The following is a 21,641-nucleotide window of genomic DNA, read 5'->3' on the forward strand; positions in this document are numbered from 1 at the left end:
GTGTTACCATAAGAGCACAAAGGAATGCCTAATGAGACTCCCTAGCAAAACTGAACCACTTCTCCACCTCCTTCTTCCAGTTCTTCAGATTTGTTTCCTCAGACAACATTTCCAACTAGGCCTTGAGCTATTCCAAGGATACCATTTTGAAAGAAGAGCAGACCACAGATATTACATCAAGGAGGCCAATGCGTTTTAATCGTTTGTTTTTTCAAGTCAGCTGTGGTACTTATGCCGTTGTCTACACTGGAGGGCAAGAGTGTGGCGGGCTCAGTGCAACTCTAAGGCTCTAAGGTTTACAAGGGCCTGCTGAAATACTGTTTCTGAAAGGAGAAAAGGCCAAGCAAACTCACGCTTTGGTTGAACATATCTGTCTCGTGCCGCAACTGTGTATATTGACAAAGGTGCTGCCGAATCATCTCCACTCTCTCCACCTCTAGCCTCTCAAGCTCCTGAAAGGAAACAAGAAAAGATTTTCATTAAAAGATGGGGGATAAGGCAGTATACTTGAACATCAAATGAAAGGTGAGATTGCTTTATGTGAATTTCTTAGTGACTAAGAACTTCACTATTGTTCTCTAAAGAATCCATCTGAAATGAGAACATGGGTCAAACAAGAGCTGTAGCATATGAGGGCTTTACCTGCTACCACAGCTCCTACTATGAATACCCAATCGATAGTCTCTAATGAGCCCTCTCAGAATGCAGGGGCCACTGTAACGATGCACAGACCAGGAAAACTGTTGCGTACACAATGTCTGCTGAATTTGCCAAGATAGCTTTTTAAGGTTTAATGTTTCACTATGTTTTAATATATGCTGGAAGCCGTCCAGAGTTGGACCTGAGAATGTTGTGGCAAGATCAGGCATGGGCTGAACTTTTGATAACGTTTACCAGATGGGCACTTATCACTGAAGTTTTGCAAACATAACATGGAGAGACCCAACATGACATACCAGAGAGGTGGTCACCATTTCTTCAAACCACTTTGACTGGGCTTGATTATACAGATCCACACAGCGCATGAGGTCATCTCCTGCAACACACAAAGCAAAGCAAAGAACAGTGAGTAACTTTTTTTTTGCAAGCCCACTCACTCGCCCTAAAGGGTACTTAGAAGTGAAAGTGCAGTTATCTACAAGTTTCTACATGCAAGGTGTTAAGAACGAAGAGAATGTAGTGTAGCTAAATCAAACCCATTAGGAGAGAAGTGAGTGGTGATCTCTCCATCCTTATTAATAGGAGTGAAACACAGTTGTCAAACAAATACCGCGGGCTCATCCAGCTGGACAGCATGCCTCACAATGGAGCATGTTTGTAAGACAAACACTGAGAAACAAACCAGTCCATTGATTTCCTACCTCCCAGGTGTGTCCTCCTCTCCCTTCAAGGAAATCTCCCCAAGTCTCCCTGGCCACTGAGGCCAAGAGTCATCAAAATATTCAGAAACTGTGTCATGGAACAAAGGGAAAAATATTGTTTCCCACTTCTTGAAATTTCAATTTCATTGGACTGAGAAACAAAAGTACAGTTCAGTGAGGAAACAAAATGGAGTTTTTGCCCCAAGCTTTGGATATTTATTTGCTATGTCAAATGGGCAATCCATGCTTGTTTTATGGCTTCCCTTTGTTAAACTCCCTTTCCTGGTCAGGAGTAGCTGTCAGGGAGACCATATACCTGATCTCCTTGCAGCAGAATTGCTGCCATGTACCAGAATGGTGCGGAGGTGCAGCAGGGCAGCAGTGATGTCATATGAGCAGAGCCAATCAAGCGCCCCTGCCTCGCCCTCACTGCTACCCTCACATTGCAGCATACTGGTAAGCAGCAGGAAAATCTGCTCCTCTTATCAGTTTCAGCATGGATCATTCTAATGCTGCTACTACCTGAGACCCCCAAATATTGTTTTCGAGTAGAACAAATGCAGAAGCAGACCCAGGCTAATGCTGTTTTTAAATCATATGATTTTTTTAAACAAGGTTTTTGAGTCAAGTAGTAGTGAATATCTCTCCTGCCATCTAGTGTACAAATCAGAGAGTATGTATTTTATAAAATGCAATTTACATGGAATCACGAAGTGTTGAATGTAGAGAGCACCTCCAGCACTACTTTCTGCTAGTCACATATTTAATACAAGGAAACAGAGAGGAAATGGACAAATTTAATCACTGAAAGTCACATCACTGAACTAACCAGCTTCAAGGAGTGTTGACAATTTGATATACTAAACTCCTGTCTGACTCTTCCAGCATTACAAAGACCTGCATAATTGGTCACTTTTCCTTAATTACTCTACATACTTTTCCTCCTCTTCTCTTTCAGATGTATGTAACATTGGTCCTTTGTGGGGGGGGGGCGTGGAAGAAGCTAAATCCTGGAACTTATCAATAGCACCTAAACTTTGGGGTGTCTGTAGTAAATATTTGCGATATAACCAGAAGGAAGGAACTGTTATGAATTCAGTCCTGATCAACACCAAATGTTAAGATTTGGGGAGTTAGTCAGCCTTCCTCAACCTGGTGTCCATCAGATGCTGTTGGAACACAACTGTTATCATCCTTGGCTATTAGCCATTCTGGCTAGGACTGATGGAAGTTGTAGTCCAACAACATCTGGAGGGCATCACATTGGGGAAGTGGAGTGAGCCAGTCAGCATTTGTGCTCTCTTTATCCTCTCACAAAACAGTGCTTCCCGAACTTAAGTTTTCTCCTTAGCTAAAACAGCAGGGACTTTGTTCCACCTAACTTTCTTTTTACACCACTGTTCCTTGTCTTCTTAACACACGTTATCCTCACTCACCAGCTTGGGTGGACTTCCGCCTAGCCTTCTTAATTTCCTCTTCTGTCTTGTTGCTGAGTTTTATCTCCAACTGCTGTGTTTTCATCTCTAAATCCTTTTGCCTCTCCGATAATGCTTTTCGGGCCTTGAAACAAAAAGAAATGACCATGAATTCCTCCTCAGCAGAAAAACAATAACCATTTGCCTCCTCTTTCTCATATCCCTCCCCTCCTTTCAGAATTAATCACTGCAATATGGAACATATGCCCTTGTTGGAGGCCATGAACCTGGAACATGAACCATGAGACACAGAGATTCTTCCTCTTCTGTGTGATAGTTTTAGCACCACAGGGAAGATTAAAGGTGCTCTTCAGAGTAGTTCTTCAGATGTGGCAACTATTAAATCATTAGGAATGCTGGAGCAAACAACATTTAATAATATTAATATCAACACTATGTTTGTCTGAGAAGTCAGCTACTTTGGCTTAATATAGGGCATGCTAAAAAGTTGCTGCATGAACTACATGCACTTGTTTCTTCAAACCAAAATAGATTTGGCCAGGGAAGAAACATAAGCTATCGTCGTCTGTTTCTGAAGGTGGAATTGCCAAGTTATCCCTAACCTTCAGGCAGCCCACTGAACTCATCTGACTGCTTTGGCTTACCTTTTCCACCGATGCATACCGGCTAACCAGCTGCTTCCTCAGATCAGCAATGTGATGGTCATACTTCTTCATGTCTTTCTTGAAGTTTTCTCGGAAGTTGAGAAGGGGTTTCTCCACCTCTGCCTGGAGCTGAAACAAAAGGCAAGGGAAATTTGGTTGAGGAAGGACTAACGGCTGATAATTGATACACCTCTATTTTGACCACAATTCTTTCAAGGTGTGTGACACAGGAAACTCCCAGTTTGCGTAGTGTGGGTGACACACTCTATTTTTATTTTTTTTGTCCGTTCATTCATTCAAGTTAAATACCACCCATCCTTCTGAAGGAGTCCATGCTGGCCATCCATAATGGAACAATTTAGAAAAAAATTTAAAAACCCAATTACAATTAAAACTATTTTCTTATCCGCAGCATCTGGTGATTCCAGGATGCCAGGAGCACTATACTTCAGACATCAATTGGAATAGTAACAGCACCGGGGGAGAAAGTATTTTTAGCCCTGTCTCCAAGTTCTGTATTCCTGATTGAAATCTCCTCCTTGAAACTGCTATTATCCCCCCTCAGAAAAAAGACAGATGCTTGTAACAGTATTGTATTTCCCCCAACAGGACTAGCAAGTGCAGGTGGGGTGGGGGTGGGGAATTCAAAAAATAAGGTGTTAAACAGCCTTTCCCCTCAGCAACGGTGTGCCAGTCAAAATGCTGCACATCCCAATTTAACAGAGAGAAAAGAGCTGGGAGATTTGACCATGCATTTCCCGGTCACATCTGTTTTGGCTCTCAAACACAACGACATCAGAAAGCAGACCTATTCTGTCTCAACCAACTGCAGGAACGAAAAAGGCAATCAGGGGAAGGACATTTCCACCCCAAGTCATGACTTAGATGCATGTGTACTACATAACCAGCCAAACACTGACTCAGTGTATATTTCAACATGTCTGCAACAATTGAAACCATGAAGCAGGCAAAATTTGTCTGCTGTCTAATCTCTTAACAACTTGATCATGAGAAGGGCAGTTACTCAGCTGAATCAATAGTCTTGGGACTGCTGTGGATTCCTTCCAGGCACAGACTGATGAAAAAAGGTCACTTGAACTAATAGTTTTCTTTCTAAAGCAGTGCTGTGATAGCATTGAAGGTAGTTAATTTCTACCCATCCCAGATTTTCAAACTGAATACCGCCCCAGCACACATATTATACAGTAATCACACAACCCATACACTAAACTCCACCCACATTAACTGAGCTTGCAGCCTTGAGCATTGTGATTCCAAGGAAACTGGCACATTTATCAGGTGAAAATGGAAAAAAAGTTATCTGCAGAACTTGTTTCTATCAGAGGATATGCACCCATTAAGTGATAATTCCACAATGTGCTAACCTATTTTTCTGCTTATTTCTAAGCTGCTAACCTTTGAATAAGGCTGTTTATTATTTTTAATCGGAAGAGCAATTCAATGATAAAAGCTTTCAAATTGAACTATTTTAATGCTTTAATCTTTCCCATGGACTTGACTCATAGGACTTGAAAAAGATTAACTTTGGCTGGTTCAAGAATGGTATTTGCCCAGATATGGAAAGAGGATGCTGTTCCAACTAAGGAAGAGTGGTTAACTAAACTGATGGATTACGCTGAAATGGCAAAATTAACAGGTGTGCTAAGAAACCAAGAGAAATTTTTATTATTATTAAGTAGTGGGGAATATTTGTGGAATATTTGAAAAATCATGGTATGCAACTAAAAGCATTGGTAGGGTTAAATTAAATCAAGAAGTTAAAAGTATAAGTAAGATTAATTGTAGAACAATTTAAAAATGGAGTAAAGTGGAAAATACAGTGTTAAAAATTTAAATAAGAAACCACAAAAGGGGGGTATGACATGTATTTGTATTGGAAGTACAAGACTGTAAGATGTGTATTTGTAAACTTTTGAAAACGGAAAACATTTAATAATAATAATAATAATAATAATAATAATAATAATAATAATAATAATACAGTGGTGCCCCGCAAGACGAATGCCTCGCAAGACGAAAAACCCGCTAGACGAAAGGGTTTTCCGTTTCGGAGGCGCTTCGCAAGACGAATTTCCCTATGGGCTTGCTTCACAAGATGAAAACGTCTTGCGAGTCTCGCCATTTCCCCCCGCTCCCCCCCCTTTTCAAAGCCGCTAAGTCTTTAATAGCCGCTAAGCCGCTAAATCGCTAATAGCGCTAATCCGCTTAGCCGCTAATGGGCTTGCTTTGCAAGACGAAAAAACCGCTAGATGAAAAGAATCGCGGAACGGATTCTTTTCGTCTTGCGAGGCACCACTGTAATAATAATAATAATAATAATAATAATAATAATAATAATAATAATAATAATAAACTTTGGCTGGTTCATGCCTAAAGTTTGCATATAGTGCTTTCTTAGGAATCAATGAAGGGACCACAGATCAATGGCAGAGGACATGCTTTGAGTGCAGAAGGTTCAAAGTTCAAACCTAGGCATCCCCACTTAAAAAAAGGATCGCAGAACAGATTATGTAACAGACCACTGCCAGCCAGAGTAAACAACAGTCTGTCCTGATGGAAAGCAGCTTCCTATCATCCAGCATTAGAGGGCCACAACAGTCATTTGCATAAATAGCTTCTGATTTTGGGGAAAAGCAACTGACTGGGATCCTTCTGTTCCCCAGACATCTTATTTTACCCATGAAAATCCCGCAAATGCAGCTTTTATGTAAAACTGCACCCCAGTTTTCAGAAAACATGTTCTGCTGGTCTCAACCCCACACAGAAGATTCCTTATGAAGTGATTACCTTGGAGGAAAACTTGAGGTGAACCTCTGCTTCATCAGCCAGGCTTTTCTTCAGCTGAGACCAAGACTCTCCAAGCGTCCTGAAACATATGTGACGGGTAAGAAATTTACTCATTCATTAGCATCCAATTCTCATCATTACAAACGTATGTTTCTGTTATCAGTAGCATTCCAAATACTACACATAATGGGAACAGCGGCATTTCAGAGTGCTGAACTCAAAAGACAAAAAATGTAAATTATCTTACATAATTTTTCTCTCTAGACTCATGTTCAGATTCACATTCGGGGGAAGGAAGATGAGCATAATTATTTTCAGCAAAATCTCATCCCATTTCCCCCATCCACCCCCTGGAATAAATTACGCTCACAATCCCTTAGTGCTGTTTAGGCTCATAATTACCATTCATTTGAGACAAACTAGCAACTTTTCTACCTGTGCTCTTACTTGTAGTTATAATAATTCAGCAGAGGTAACTAATGACTTCTTCAGCTACTGATTCGAGTGTGTAATTTGATACTTTTTAAATACCAAAAGGGATAGCTTAACCATAAATTGAAGCATAATATGTAGAGTAGCCATAAAATGTTGATTAGATCCAGAGTGTCTCCCATCAGACTCCAATTACATTTAGGAAGGTTTTACCTAATGAGGAGCCGTTTGGATGAGTTGTTTGTTTGTTTCTTAAGCCTCAAAATGTCAAACAATTGAAATAAGCCCATGACAACACAGAGAATTGAATTAATTTTCTCAGGTGACAGAAAATAAACAATGTGATTTCTTTTAATAGCCTTTTCAAACATGTCTTCCCAACTCTTAGTAGCTCCTCCAAGCAAAGTGTCCAATAACTTGTGAGAATTAGTCTAGTGGAGGGAATAATAACATAATGGCTATCAGTTTAGGCAATGAGCTGGAAGTTTACACGAGTTTCATCATTGAAAAAGACAGGATATAAATCTAATGAATGCCAGGTGACAAAGAAAGTTAATCTGCCTTGCTACATGTCCCCCCCCCCCCACCATATCACAAAAATTAAATAAGTTCCATAGCCACTGAAACATAAGAAACGTACAGTGTCTGAAAGCCATCTTAATACTATAGACGGACATGCTGAAATCCAAAGTATTTGTACAAGACAGGAATTATTTTGCCTACATCTCTTTTGGAACCAGGAATTGAATGCATCCAAGCAGAAACCCAATTCACTATTTGGTATGCAGGCATGCCCCATTAAAATTCCTCTTGTCCTCCAGAGTAGAAAACGAATAAACTGTGAATTCCTGCAATCAATATACTCTCCTCCAGGAGGACACAAACATTAAAAGGAACAAGGAATTTGTTAAGGGAGTAAACTAAGTTATCAGATGTTTGCGATTCAATTATACTCTGTGGCAAGAAACATCAAAGGGTCTGTAGAGACTCCTTAGATGAACAAATTTATTTAAAGGCTAACATTTATTTTGGGATATATTTTTGTAGACTAGAGTCCACCTCATCAGATGCCACGGCGAATCTAGAATAGATGGAACCGCAAAGACGTAAAATAAAATGTGAATCACATTTCTGAGTTGGAAAGGACATGTGGTCAAATCCCCATCGCAAGAAAAATGAAACGTATCAAAAGGCTGCATTATATAGGCTCATTGACTTCATTTGCAAATAACAGTAAGTCATGGTTAAAGGCTTATTTGGACTGAACAGTGTGCTAGAGCACATTGCCCAATCGCTTGCGACTCCAGCTTGTCCCCTAGTGGGAGAAATAAGCCATGAAGCCTGAACCTGAGATGTGGTTTGTTTCACTCTAACAAACCATGACTACTCATCAACATAAAGCCATTGTTTGTTGTTGGCTTGCTGATCTGGTTTATTAAAGAGAAACAAAACAGAATCCCAGTTTGGACCTAACAACAAGCCAATGATTCATGGCTGGTTGTTCCCACTGGTGAGGCACAAAGCAGGAGTAATTAGGCAGTGTGCACTGCTCTGTCTCAATAAGCCATTAACTATGGCTTGCTGCTACTTGACAGCTGGCCTGCTATACAGCTGTGCTGGACTGAAACTTCCACAGAAAGAGAAGAGGCACATTTCTCTAGGATCCTTACTTTCTCTTCTAACTTCCAAATACTTAACACATTACTGAAGTATCAATACCAGACAGGATGGACCCAGGGTCCAATGTCGATCCCAGACAGAAAGCCGGAAAGAGCGGAAAAATTATTTAAGTAAAGGCACAGGTTTTATAGCTACATGGGATTTCATCCACTCACACAATGGTAAGAATATGACCTTACCCTTCTTCCTGGGCAGCCAATGAGTTTTGTGATAGTTTGGACAAGTTCTTGGCATATTCTTCCTCAATCTTTATCCTGGAGAACAGAAGAACACCAGCAGAAATATATTATTTAGAAGAACAGTATCTCACATTACAATAGATGTTTTCACACATTGTATAACTCAACTTGCAAAACCCAACAAGCTGGGTAGTCATTATTGAAAATCCTCACCGAGGTAATACAGGTCGATTCTTGTGTCTTCAACCCCAACCCCATATATCTATGATGATAGAAAGAATAGGTTGTGTGTAACAGGACAAAGCAGCTCCACCTCCCTGGTATGTGGAACCAGGTTGGACAGCTCTTTCTGACTTGTCAAAACAGCTGAATCTAGTCCAGCTCTTACCAGAAGCCAAAGCAAGATTTCAGTTTTCTTTAAGTCAAAAAATGTATTTATGATGCAAGAGGATCCACCTGCAAGAGGATCTTTCTCTGCTACTCCTCACAGTGAGATGTTCCATTGTTCTACATAGCCCCATCAATACAAACAGGCTGATAAATAAGGTGTGATGAACAAGTAGCCCTTTGACAATCTGCTTGGTCTTCCTCAGGGTCTGAATCTTCCCCTTCCAGGTCTCCTAGCCTTTCCTTGGCACCAGACACTTCTTGAGACCCCAGTTCCACCCTACTGGGATCATTCACAGACTCCTCTAGCTCCAAATCCTCAGGCTCCCCCCACTCTTCCTCCTGGCCATACCATCCCCTCCATGAAATTTCCATAGGCAAAGGCACCCTTTGCAAGAAACTCTGTTGTGCATCCAAACTCAGTGCTAAGTTGGACTGAAGCCCTCATACATTGGATTATATGTGGGGAGCTCAGTCCAGCTTGGTCTAGATGTGTGAGAGAACTCCTCCCTGCAACAAACTCTCTAGTGCACCCAGTGCTTTTTTCACTTTTAACATTTGAAAAAGGAAGATGCCAATACTCTGTACCCTTGAGTACCTACAGAAAAAAAGCACTGAGTGCATCCAAGGTTTCTCAGTTTGGCTGCTCTTTGAAGTGCCAAAGTCAGGGCTTCAAAGCACCTCACAAACAGCAAGGAACTGCTAAAAGGAAGGCTTTTTTCTGACTTCAGAGCACCAAAACACTTGATGTCATTTGTTACATTACGTGACTGACAGGTGGGCAGCCCCATCCACCTTTCAAGGCAGATGCTGATGCAGCTCTGGTCTGTGGAGCCACCTCTGCACTATACTAAAATCGTATCTATTTGAAATACCTTCACACACCCCTCAAAAAAACCCCCAACACTGTGGGGAGCAGTGAATAGTCTCCCAAGCAGGGGGTCAAATACACCCATAGAAAAGACAAAAAGACAGGTGCATAAACTGCTATTGTGTGTGTTTTTAAAACAACAACAACAACCAACCCAAACCAAACCAAACATCTCAGTGTCAAGCAAAAACAGAGTTGTACTTTTTGATAAAAACTGTGGGGTGGGGGGGAGTTTCATGCTGCAGCACATCAAAGGGTCTTTTCCAAGTTTCCCCCTTGATAAAGACATTTTCCAAGAAGAGGTGAGAACGATATCAATCTATATAAACTCCTGTTTCTTTTGTAAAGCTGTGAATGGGCAATATGGCTATGTAATGTATTTATTGACACATATTTATATATTTGCCATTTTGTGCCAAAGGTTACTTTCTGTGTGGATTTGTTGATGATCTATACTCTGTCAAAAGGATTCCCACTTGTCCTTATGCTTAAGATTTTCCACTGGCACAAGATAAAGTTTTCCTACCAATTCACCACTGTCCAATTGAAATGGGTAATGGTAGTGGCGCCTTCATTGTCCTCTGACCAGGCAAAGTCCACTCTTGGAACACAGTGTTCCAGTTCTCCATTGCAAGCCATAGAGAAGTAAATCTCCATCCTATTATTATTATTCGGAAAGCTATTTATAACAGTGCTCTTTTTCTTCTAAGAGTAGTTATAAATAATGAGCAGCTATAAATAATAACTGTTTATCTTTCTCTCGCGCGCCTTCTCCTTTCATGTCCTGCATATATTTTCAGTTATTTAAACTATGTTCTAGCAGAGCAGAGGCAGACCGGATGGGGTGAGGAAAGATCCCCACCCCTAGATGTGCTAAAGTCACTGAAGATCGTGAAGTAGAGAGAACTCAAGAGGATTTGTACTTCTATGATTCCTAAGTCTCTACAGTGAAGATTAAAATGGACCCTTAATAAATACAGTGATTGTACTAATATCAAACAATATGAAAAAATTAAACGCCTTGCTAGGTTGCAACCAGAATTTCTTAAATCCGACAACCCAGCTTTATGATTTCTGGAGACACAGGGGATGAAAATAGAGATCCTGTGAGCATTTTGTTTGTTTGTTTACAGGACAATCCTGCAGCAAAATACTAGGAGAGGTTATTTTTGCTCATCCCCCCTCCCCAATACAGCCCTTGTGAACTCTGAAAATCCACTCTAGAAGGTAGGGGGACTTTCTGGAATAGCATGGAAGGGGTCCCAGGTGTGTGTGTGTGTATAGGGATATTTATTTATTTATTTATTTTAAAAAATCACCTCCCCACCTTCTGCAACCAAAGACTTCACTGGATCTGAGATCCTTCTCTCAAGTCCTTCCATTTAAGAAGAGCAACTCCGGGCATATATACAAATGTTATAAAGAGCAGCTCTGGGCATATAGAAGTTGCTCCTCCATTCATGTATGATAAGGGACTTCTACTGTCTCCCTATTCCATTTGCTACATTTCCCACACCATTTCCAATCACCAGGAGCAGGTTTTTGATGGGTACAGGCTGAAGAAGATGTAAAAGTCCCATTCCATGAGGGTGAATTCTGTTTCTTACACAGAAGGAAAGATAGGATCCAAGCTATAGAACTGTATGGCTGGGAAACTGGATCAGACACATCAACTGACCCTTCGGGAATTAGTTGCCAGCTGAAATTAGGCACCTACTTGATGTGTGGGTGGCTATTACTGCCTTCTTATTTAATAAGACTTTCCTTGAAGTGTGACCCAGTCATTTACTGGAACATTTACTGGAATATTGACTGGAATATTGTTTTTAATACTAATAATAAAATAAAATTTTATTTATATCCCGCCCTCCCCAGCCGAAGAAGGGCTCAGAGTGGCTAACAACAGTAAAAGTAAACACAGCATTCTAAAATCAATTCATTCTAAAATCAATTCAGAATCAAATTACCGTAATGGCAACCATTGGGCTAGAGTTCTAAGAGGATTACCAAAGGAGGGGGTCAGGCTGTGCCTTGGTCAAAGGCCTGGTGGAACAGTTCTGTCTTGCAGGCCCTGCGAAAAGATGTCAAGTCCCACAGGGCCCTAGTCTCTTGTGACAGAGTGTTCCACCAGATTGGGGCCACAGCCGAAAAAGCCCTGGCTCTGGTTGAGGCCAGCCTAACCTCCCTGTGGCCTGGGACCTCCAAGATGTTTTTGTTCGAAGACCCTAAGGTCCTCCGTGGGACATACCAGGAGAGGCGGTCCCATAGGTACGAGGGTCCTAGGCTGTATAGGGCTTTAAATGTTAAAACCAGCACCTTAAACCTGATCCTGTACTCCACCGGGAGCCAGTGCAGCTGGTATAGCACCTGGTGAATGTGATCCCGCAGCGAGGACCCCGTAAGGAGCCTCGCCACGGCATTCTGCACCCGCTGGAGTTTCTGGGTCAGTCTCTAGGGCAGCCCCACGTAGAGTGAGTTACAATAACCCAGTCTCGAGGTGACCATGGCGTGAATCACAGTGGCTAGGTCAGGGTGAGAGAGGTAAGGAGCCAACTGCTTAGCTTGGCGGAGATGAAAAAATGCCTCCTTTGTTCTAGCTGCAATCTGCGCCTCCATGGAAAGGGAGGTGTCGAAGATTACACCCAAACTCTTAACGGATGGTGCTGGCACTAATTGCGCCAGACTCTTTGGTATTGTATCCCATATTACCTTAATGTACATCACTTCAATAGCTTCTTACTGTTCAACAACAGCTGCAGCCACTGAATATTTCAAACCATCTTATTGAGAAATACACACTAACTCACTTGACTTATTTTGAACCCCCTATGACAGATATACCGTAAGCATGAAGTGTTGTTGCTGCCATGGTGACACAAGCTTGTGGCCAAGTGTTGGGCAGAGGTGCATGTCAGAAAGCATGAGAAGGAGGGCAGGTAACTCTGCAGGCATACAGCATCTTCTCTGTGTGAACCACAACATCTAGGGCAGATATCATATACTATTTTACCATGAATTTCACAAAAATGAATGTATGTGTTTCTAAAACTGAGCATTTCTACGGTGCTAACATAGCCACAAATTGCTGAATTTGGCCCAGAACCCCATACAAAATGGCGATTGAAAAACTTGTTAGCTGTCGATCCTTTTGCTGAATATAACTGCCGTGTGTTCATGTTTGGATAAACCATTTTTGCAAAGCTTTAGATAAATGAACTTATGAAAGTGAGAATAAGACACTGCTGGTAGCCTGTAGGAATATAAAGTAGTCAAGACAGAACAGTCCAAGGAACCCATCCATGCTAGTATTCTCCTTCCCAATTGTCAAGATTGTCAAGTGAAAGCAAGTTATTTACTAAGGGACTAACGGAAGCAGGTGTCTCACTAATGGAGACAGAAACCAATGAAAGAAGGAGTTAATTTCCAAGTTACCTTTCCCGAATAAATTCCGCCATCTCTTTTTGCATTTGCTTTCCTTTCAGTTGTTTCTGAAGAAGAATTTCAAATCCCGAGACGGTGCTGTTTCCTTGAGGATCCTTCTTATCAGTCTAAAGGAAACGTGCAGTTAGAATATATGCCACACTAGAGGCGTCAGAAGATGTGCCAAAGCACTTAGCAGCTCCGGCACGCAGCAGATATCGGAAAGTGGGCTAAGAATTACCTCAAACGCCCCCAAGTCACAAGCTGGCAATTCTATTCAGGATATTTTTGCCTAATGCAACAAATACAACAGCTGCTAGCGGAGCTTCAAAGACGACTTCAATAGAGCTAGCAGAATTTCCAGCAAATACCAGATCATTGCCACTAGGGGCTGCTCTGGCATATATGAAACAGGTAGTTAAACAGCAGCAGATTCTGTGTTAATAGGAATTGACAGTATTAATATAAGGGAGAAAACAACCCATGCTTGTGGCAGGGACAAATGACCAAGGTCAGAACTAGCCACATATTTTTTTTTACAAACTGGCATATAGGCTTCTCTTCCCCAGACTCTTACTCAGAATACCTCCTGGCACATCAGGGCCTACCACACAAGCCTTGCTCCCTGGACAGTTCCTACCTCTTTTCTATCCACTCACCCCCTCCCCCGCTTATTTGTTGTTTCCCTACTGCTTCTTTATCCCTGCAGGGCAATATTGCACAGTGGGTGCTGCAAGATTTGCATTTCTGTCAACCTCTAGTTGTGCAAGAGAATTCTGATGCTGTACATCTAACGTTTTGCATGCACTTGGAAATATCACATGAAATGTAAAAGAGAAAACAAAATGGTTCCTCGTATGCATGGAACTCAATTGAACTCCCCTCTGCCCTCATTCTTTGTGAAGACAACCACATATTTTTTTTATCAAGAAAGTCTAAATCATCTAATTTTATTGTTTACAAAACAACAACAACAAAAAAACAACAACACACCTGCCCCTCAACCACAAATATTCTGGGTGTAGGAAAACTACATCCTACCCTTATATAATATTTGTGTCTGAATGAAGCAAATCATGTTGAAGCCGAATTATGCTAAGCACTTATTACAGAACAGGGCTCCAGTCCAATTGGGTTGTGGGTTCTCGGGTGATGATTACTCATGAGTTTTGTCCAGTGTAAGTAGTTTGGCCATCTTGTTCCTTATACTATTCTCTTCTAAAGTTATTACATTTGAAGTCGCAGGGAATTCTCTTATTTCTCTAAAACTTACTCCAATTTTTTACAAAAGCTAAAGGATGTGTATACTGTAATCCAAAACTAAAGTCCATACTCAGATAATTTATTACCACCTTATTACTATCCAGCTCTCCAGGCCAACCAATCAACAATCAGCTTATTAAGAGAGCTCATCCCAGCATCCTGGGGACCCCAGACCCCTTTCTGGAAAGGTCTTGCTACTTAAGATAAGAAAGGGAAATAACGGCTACATCAGGCATCGGCCCTCCAGATGTTTTGAGACTACAAATCCCATCATCCTTGACCACTGGTCCTGTTCGCTAGGGATGATGGGAGTTGTAGTCCCAAAACATCTGGAGGGCCGAGTTCGCCTATGCCTGGGCTACACTTTAACACGATGCATTTGTAGAGGACCAGATGGGATGGCAGCAAATCAGGAAGATGGTGCTTGAGCACATACATGCTGTCTAGATTTGTATGATGCTGGCTTCCGGGGTTACAAGCCCCAGAATATGACTCAACATAGGAGCCCATTGTAGTCACCCGGTCTTGCGTAATATGGCTGCAATGCAATTAGATTGTGGAGGTGGGGGAAACAACTTCTCCAACATCTTATGCACCTCCTTCCAAGCTTGGATTTTAACCATGTTTGCTAACAGAGATTTTAGCAATATGCTACGTACTGTATGAATCCCGGTTGCTGCAGTAAAGAGCATATGGGTGGCTGCTCACTTACCCAGAAATAATCGCAGTAGCTCCATTCAGAAGGTTTCAGCAACTGCTGCTCTGGCATTGCGTCAGGGTGGGGGAACGTCACACAGTTTATCTGACAAAAAGGAAAGAGGAGTACATTGGACGTGCAAAGCAGTTCAGGAACATGGATGCATGTAAACAAAAGCTGCATAAATGCAACACAGCTGGCTTAGGTTCTTGCTGAATGTAATGCTCGCTTTAACCAGGAGATGTCACAGAACGCAGATGTAAGAGATTTTGTGTGGTTGAAAGTCGCTGCAATATTTAGGAAGCAGACTCTAAGCAAAACAGGGTCTCTGATCATCAAACCCTGCATGACTGCTTCTTTTATTTAAAAGAAGAGGGAGGATAAAACTAAGAATGTGCAGTACTTATTGTAAGACTAAAAACGCAATCCTAGCTATGTCTACCTGGACATACGTCTAAGCCCAAGTCCAAGCATGCATTGAATCCAATGGGGTTTATGGTCAGGGAAGTGGGGCTAGGATTGCGGTTTAAATCTTACTACCCTCAAAATTGTTTGGATGTTCCTTCTCAAACAGGAACCTTCATGTTTGCCTTGCAATTTCACTGTAGTGATGAAATTCAAAAGGCAACCACTTCACTAAAAATGTTTGCCTCTGTGGAAATTCCTCAAATGTTTCACCCAAACAGGAACCTCCATGTTTTTCTTATCATTTCACTTTTTGGTGAAATCTAGTAGCAGCTCTAGGTAAAACCATTTCTAACTTGGACCGGATGTCATTAAATGAGTTAAAGTTGCCTAAGGGATCTTACAAATGGAAAACCAAATTTTACACAACAGCCTATGCCAGAAGTACACAGAAAGTCCCAGTGAAGCTAATGGACACAATGGAGAGAAAACCAGATTAATAATAAAATCATTAGACTAATATTCAGATGTTGCACTTCAATGCATAATTTTTTAAAAAGCGCAACTGAAAATTATTCCTCTCTGGATCCATAATTCACTAATTTAATTCATGAAGCCTGACAGAAAGCATTTATTTAAATTTATAATCCATCCAACTGCTTCATCTTGGGACAAGAAATAGATACTATAGTGCATGCCAAAATGCAAAGTTCTCAAAGGTTTAGAGAGATTAGTGGGCTTGAGCTTTGATGAAGCTTCCTAGTTAGAGAGCAACCAAAAAGACCTCCTTAAATGCCCTTACTGTGTTGTTGACAGTGTACTTGACAAACAGAAAGCACTATCAAGAAGCTATAGGGGACATTTAAAATATAATCTGCAAGCGCTCACAAAAATTGGGAGGGAAAAGATGATCAAGTTATTGCGTACAATTATTTTAAGCTATGAATCTCTTGGCCCTGTAAGGGGACTTGGGACATGTGTGTGTGATTCTCCTAATAACACCAGGACAAAATCAAGGATGTACAGGTGCCTATCTCCTTATTGCTATGGTGGCACTAAACCCAGTCCTGTTGTGGGGTACCTTAATAACCTCACTCACTGAAGAAGAAAAAGAGGGGAAGCCTTGTTCAAATGTCACCGTTTTCCTGCCAGGGGAGAGGAAGAGCCTGCTTCTCTCTTTTTGAAACAAAGATGCTGGCTCTAGTGCTGGAGATGGATGGGGAAAGAACACACAGTTCAAAGAAAAATGTGTTTTTAACTAAATGTTCTCAGAAATGTGGAGGAGAGGTTAGACTTGCCTCCTTTCTGTAGAACCACACAATGGCTTGGGTGGATGAGCAAACATACTTCCATATATATATAAGAAAAACATTTTTTAAAATAATAATAATAATAAACTTTTTAAATACACCCATGCAAGAAATATTAATACAAGCAGAAGGCAGGGGGCTGCACATGCCATCCCAGTCCCAATAATCACCCCATGCACTGGCCACATCTTCACCGTTTTCAATTGTCCCATGCAGAGTGAAGAAGGTATAAAGGGGGCTATTTGCATGCGTTCGCCTGAACTGTGCCACATGTTCAAGTGAACACAGATGAAACCCGCCATTCCCAACCAAAACAGTACGGCCAAGGACATGGTAAGGCAGGGAAGGGGACACTGTGCGTGGGGACGCTGTGCACAGCCCCATGTCACCTACTTGTGTTAATAGGCTCAATTGCCCAGACAAAGCTATCCAGATTAGGGGCATGTGTGAATTTGCAATAGGCACTGCCCAACAGACAACTGGGACAGTCAAAGGTACAGTGGTACCTTGGGTTACAAACACCTTGGGTTACAGACTCCGCTAACCCGGAAGTAGTACCTCGGGTTAAGAACTTTACCTCAGGATGAGAACAAAAATTGTGCGCCGGTGGTGCAGCAGCAGCGGGAGGCCCCATTAGCTAAAGTGGTACCTCAGGTTAAGAACGGACCTCTGGAATGAATTAAGTTCGTAACCAGAGGTACCACTGTATATCTTTTCTGTTGTAGCTGTGCTGACAATGCATTTGGCTTTGTTTCACTTTTCCAGGGTATAGCTTGAAACACTACAAAATACCTATAAATTGGGTTGACCCGATAGCCGGAAAGAACACATGCACAAAGAAGTCAAGGCGTCCAGCAGTCAAAGGTGATTCTGTAATATGAAGACTGAAAAACCATTGAGCTGGTTCAGACAATCATATATTGGTTTAATAAACCAAGATATGAATGAGCCTTTTCCTCCTTTCTTGCCCCTCCCTCTGGTACAAGCTATAATTAAATGAGGAAGCTTCTAACTAACTACAGTTTCCTGTTAAGTGTGAACCAGGAAAACCTTGGAACAAGCCAGGATATTAAACAAACTTCAATTCATAGTTGAGTACCCTGGCTTGTTCTGATGCTAGTAACCAGAGTTTCCCAGAATGAATAAAAACCAAAAACTAAGTTTAGAGACTTCCTGGTTTATATTGTGGCTCACTGAAAAGGAACAAAGGTGCTGGGTGTGTGAGCAAGAGGCTTGCTCATAACTTGGCTTCCTTAGGTAGAGATATGATCATCCAAATGTGGCCAGAAATTGGTCACAACCTGAATAGGAACACCACAGAAATAGAAGTGTCCTTGCTGGTAATGCTAACAAGAGAGTGCACTGGAGTTGCTCTTATTAAATGGCAACAAGCAGAATTTTTATTTTATTTTTTGGCAGGGAGGAAAATGAACATCCATGAAAACTGGAATGGTAACACAAAAGAAATAGTGTTTCATTCAAGTCGTAGGATGGGATCACAGAAGTTATGAGACACTGGAATGCAAAGAACCACATCCAACATATGTAACTCTAAGCCTCTCATGAGGTTGTCAATTGCCAGAAAGGTCAAGTTCCTTCATTTTCAGCAGAGAGGGTTTTTAAATATATATTTTAGCACTTGTTGGCACCTGAAGGGTGTCGCTGCATGGTAGATTATCACTTGCCTACAACATGGTTTGGATACATTTCCAGATGTTTCTGCTAAAACTTCTTAGCAGAGTATTTCCACTGGATGTGACCAAGTTTTAAGAGCACAATTTCTCATGCAAACTGCTATAGGAGAAAATGCCACACTGGGAGTGTATATGTGAGACAGATATTTAAGTCCTGTGTGCTGCAGCAGAGAAAACTGGAAGAGGAGCATATAAAGGAGCATTCGTGTCACAGGAAGAAGCTAGGTAATTTTTAGACCTCGGACTTAATGGTCTTACATGCCTATCTTTTTAGATCAGTGTCTCTCAAACTTGAGTCACCAGCTATTGTTGGACTACAGCTCCCATCATCCCACTGGCCCTGCTAGCTAGGAATGATGGGAGTTGTAGTCCAACAACAGCTGAGAACCCAATTTTGAGAAAAATTACTTCAGTTGTGTAACACAATCAACATTTCTCCTCTCTCACCCACTATCCCCAGAAAGTTAGTAACTTCTGTATATTACCCATGAGAAAAATGGCTGTGTTCACACATAAAGCTAAACCACAGTTTGGTGCAACAGGAATGAGCCCCTCAAGCTTATGACTACTCCTATGTGCTGTGAAGGACTTTTGACTGAGGTTTATTGACAAACAACAGTTTGCCTCGGTGTCAGAAAAGTCAAATGACTGATTGTGCTGTCCTGCAAATCTGGTAATCCCGCTTTACTGGAAGTACAAACCATAATTTGGCATTTCCAACATTGAGGCCAACTTTGGTTGGCCTCTAAACTACAGACAGAAGTCCTAGACTGTGAAGTGCAGGGGGCAGACAGAGGAGGAAGAGGCGAGAAGTGAACCAAGCAGTCCTTGAAGTTTGGCATTATGTGTGAATTCAGTCAGCTGAAAAGGGCACTTCATAACATATTTCTCAGAAGAAAGATGCAACTCCAGTTGACTCAGGTGGCTAGAGCATGGTGATGGGGTTGGGGGTTCGATCCCCATATGGGCTGCCTGCATTTTCCTGCATTGCAGGGGTTTGGACTAGATGATCCCTGGGGTCCCCTTCCAACTCTACAATGCTATGATTCTAAGTGAACTCTTTGTGACATCCAACAGAAATCCCTTCTCAAAAATAAAGTGCTGGGCTTGAGGAAAAGAGTGGGAGAGAACCTGTGGTGCGGTACGTGCATGTATGTGTTCTTTGCTGCCTCTCCTGGTCAAGCACAGTGGCATGGTTCTGCCAAAAAATAATTTCACTGTGGTCGGGACACTGCATGGCAGATGCAACATTTGAATCCATTTGCCACTTGGATGAGATGGGCCATATAGAAAAACACCTGCACCACTCTTGCTGACCCCCCAAGGAGGTACAATATTAATGCAGATACTCAGAACCATGATACAGACGACCCACTTATGAGGCTGATTCCAAATATTACTGTAGCCTCAAAGAGCTTCAAAAAACACAGTAATGATTCTTGACAAAGCCATTCACAAAGAGCAATATTTTTTATTTTATCCTGCCTTTCCTCCAAGGTGCTCACAACAACCCCATGATTTCGGTCAGGCTGAGAGTTGGTGGGTGGCCCAGCACTGTCCAGTGAATTTCATGGCTTAGTGGGGATTTGAACCCTGGTCTCCCAAGTCACAGTACAACACTTTAACCCAGGGGTGCCTAACCGGGGCACCACAATGGATTGAATCATCCCTAACTCCAGCTGCAATGTAATTGTGCCTTAGGATTAAGGTAATCACCCCTTTTCAGCCTTCAATTTCGTTACTACATGTATGGCAGCTGAGCAGTAGTGATAAAACACACTGCTTCCGTTTCTTCAACTGCCTCTGACTGAATGGGGTTATCCCCACAGCTAGGTCTTCTTTACACAGCTAGTTGTTCTACAGTAACACCCCCTGGAGCCCCTTTAAGTTCTGGGTTTTGTTTTGTTTCATGTTGATGGGGTGAAGTACGGAGCGAAAAATGTCGAAACAGCCCCAGACACCCCTCACAAGATCTGAGGTTGCTGCTTTACGTCCCTTTCAACTCAGAATAAGTGTAAGCCATTAAGAGAGTGCATTATTTCTTGCGATCCACTCCATAAAGTGCAAAATCCGGGGGGGGGGGGGGCTGAAGTCCAACACCCTTACCAAATAAGCAGTTTTTGCTTGTGTTTCCTCTCTCGTTTTAGAGAACCCAAACCGTGAAAGGGGGAGGCAGAGGAAACACTGATGAAACATTCAAACTAAATTTCAAACCTGGGAAAACTGAGTGGCAGCACCAAACATCAATCCTGCCACAAAGAAAACAGCACTGACACTAATCACCACCTCATATTCTAGTCCCCCTAATGTTCCCTCCACCACCACTCCCGGTGCTCTAATTCACACTGAGATGTGTCATGTTGTTTCAACAAATTCCTTTCCACTGCTGTAGCTAGCAAAAGAGCGAACCTCACACTTCCACAGGGAAATGTCCCCCACCCCCCGCTCTCTCTCTTAAATCATTGCAATCAAATCAAATATTTTGTTAACCATGGAGCCCGGATGGCTGGGCCAGGTTTCTGAGCAATAATGGATAAGTTTTTGGACTTAAAGAGTCAAAAGAGGTTTGCCAGGATTCAAAGGCTTGCATCTCATCCTCTCCTACTGAGAAATATCTAGCATGTTCGCGACCTCAGCCAAAGTGCATACTACGACAACTTCACGCGGCATCTTTTCAAAAATTATTCTTCTTCTTTCTATGGATCTTTAGCCCCTTCAGTCATCCATCAAAGCTGCAAAGGAAGCCAGCCTTGGGGGGGGGGGGGAACCCTCACTGTCAACTTTTTATCATTGTGTGTGCTGCCCACAGGAACACTCCATTCTTAAGATGACTTCATTGGCTATTAATTGCTTGATCTACCCAGAAGCAACTTTGAACAAAAGGAAACACTGCTGCAACTATAATTTAAAAATCACAGCAGAAAGAAGTGCCCCCACCCTCTCCTTTTGCTTTCTGACATTTCTTTCCTGTCTCTCTTTAACAGGCTCTCTGCTAGCTCCAGCCTTTTAAAAATGGCTTCAATGCAGCTACTGCTGTGGATAGCAGGCACCGTG

The 21,641-nt window shown here is 41.9% G+C and overlaps 1 protein-coding gene across 3 annotated transcripts in view; it reads right to left on the reverse strand.

Annotated features, from left to right (window-relative positions):
• Positions 1 to 21,641, reverse strand: part of GAS7 (growth arrest specific 7) — a 134,791-nt gene that overhangs the window by 8,741 nt on the left and 104,409 nt on the right. For all 3 annotated transcript variants that reach the window (XM_077924261.1, XM_077924263.1, XM_077924262.1), the window contains exons 6-13: positions 15,194 to 15,283; positions 13,231 to 13,346; positions 8,541 to 8,615; positions 6,250 to 6,328; positions 3,442 to 3,570; positions 2,798 to 2,921; positions 957 to 1,036; positions 354 to 452 (exon numbers count right to left, since the gene is read on the reverse strand). In XM_077924261.1, the coding sequence (XP_077780387.1) occupies positions 354 to 452; positions 957 to 1,036; positions 2,798 to 2,921; positions 3,442 to 3,570; positions 6,250 to 6,328; positions 8,541 to 8,615; positions 13,231 to 13,346; positions 15,194 to 15,283 (792 nt within the window). The remainder of the gene's footprint in view (positions 1 to 353; positions 453 to 956; positions 1,037 to 2,797; positions 2,922 to 3,441; positions 3,571 to 6,249; positions 6,329 to 8,540; positions 8,616 to 13,230; positions 13,347 to 15,193; positions 15,284 to 21,641) is intronic.

Source organism: Podarcis muralis, chromosome 2 (assembly GCF_964188315.1).
Source record: "Podarcis muralis chromosome 2, rPodMur119.hap1.1, whole genome shotgun sequence".
Taxonomy (NCBI): domain Eukaryota; kingdom Metazoa; phylum Chordata; class Lepidosauria; order Squamata; family Lacertidae; genus Podarcis; species Podarcis muralis.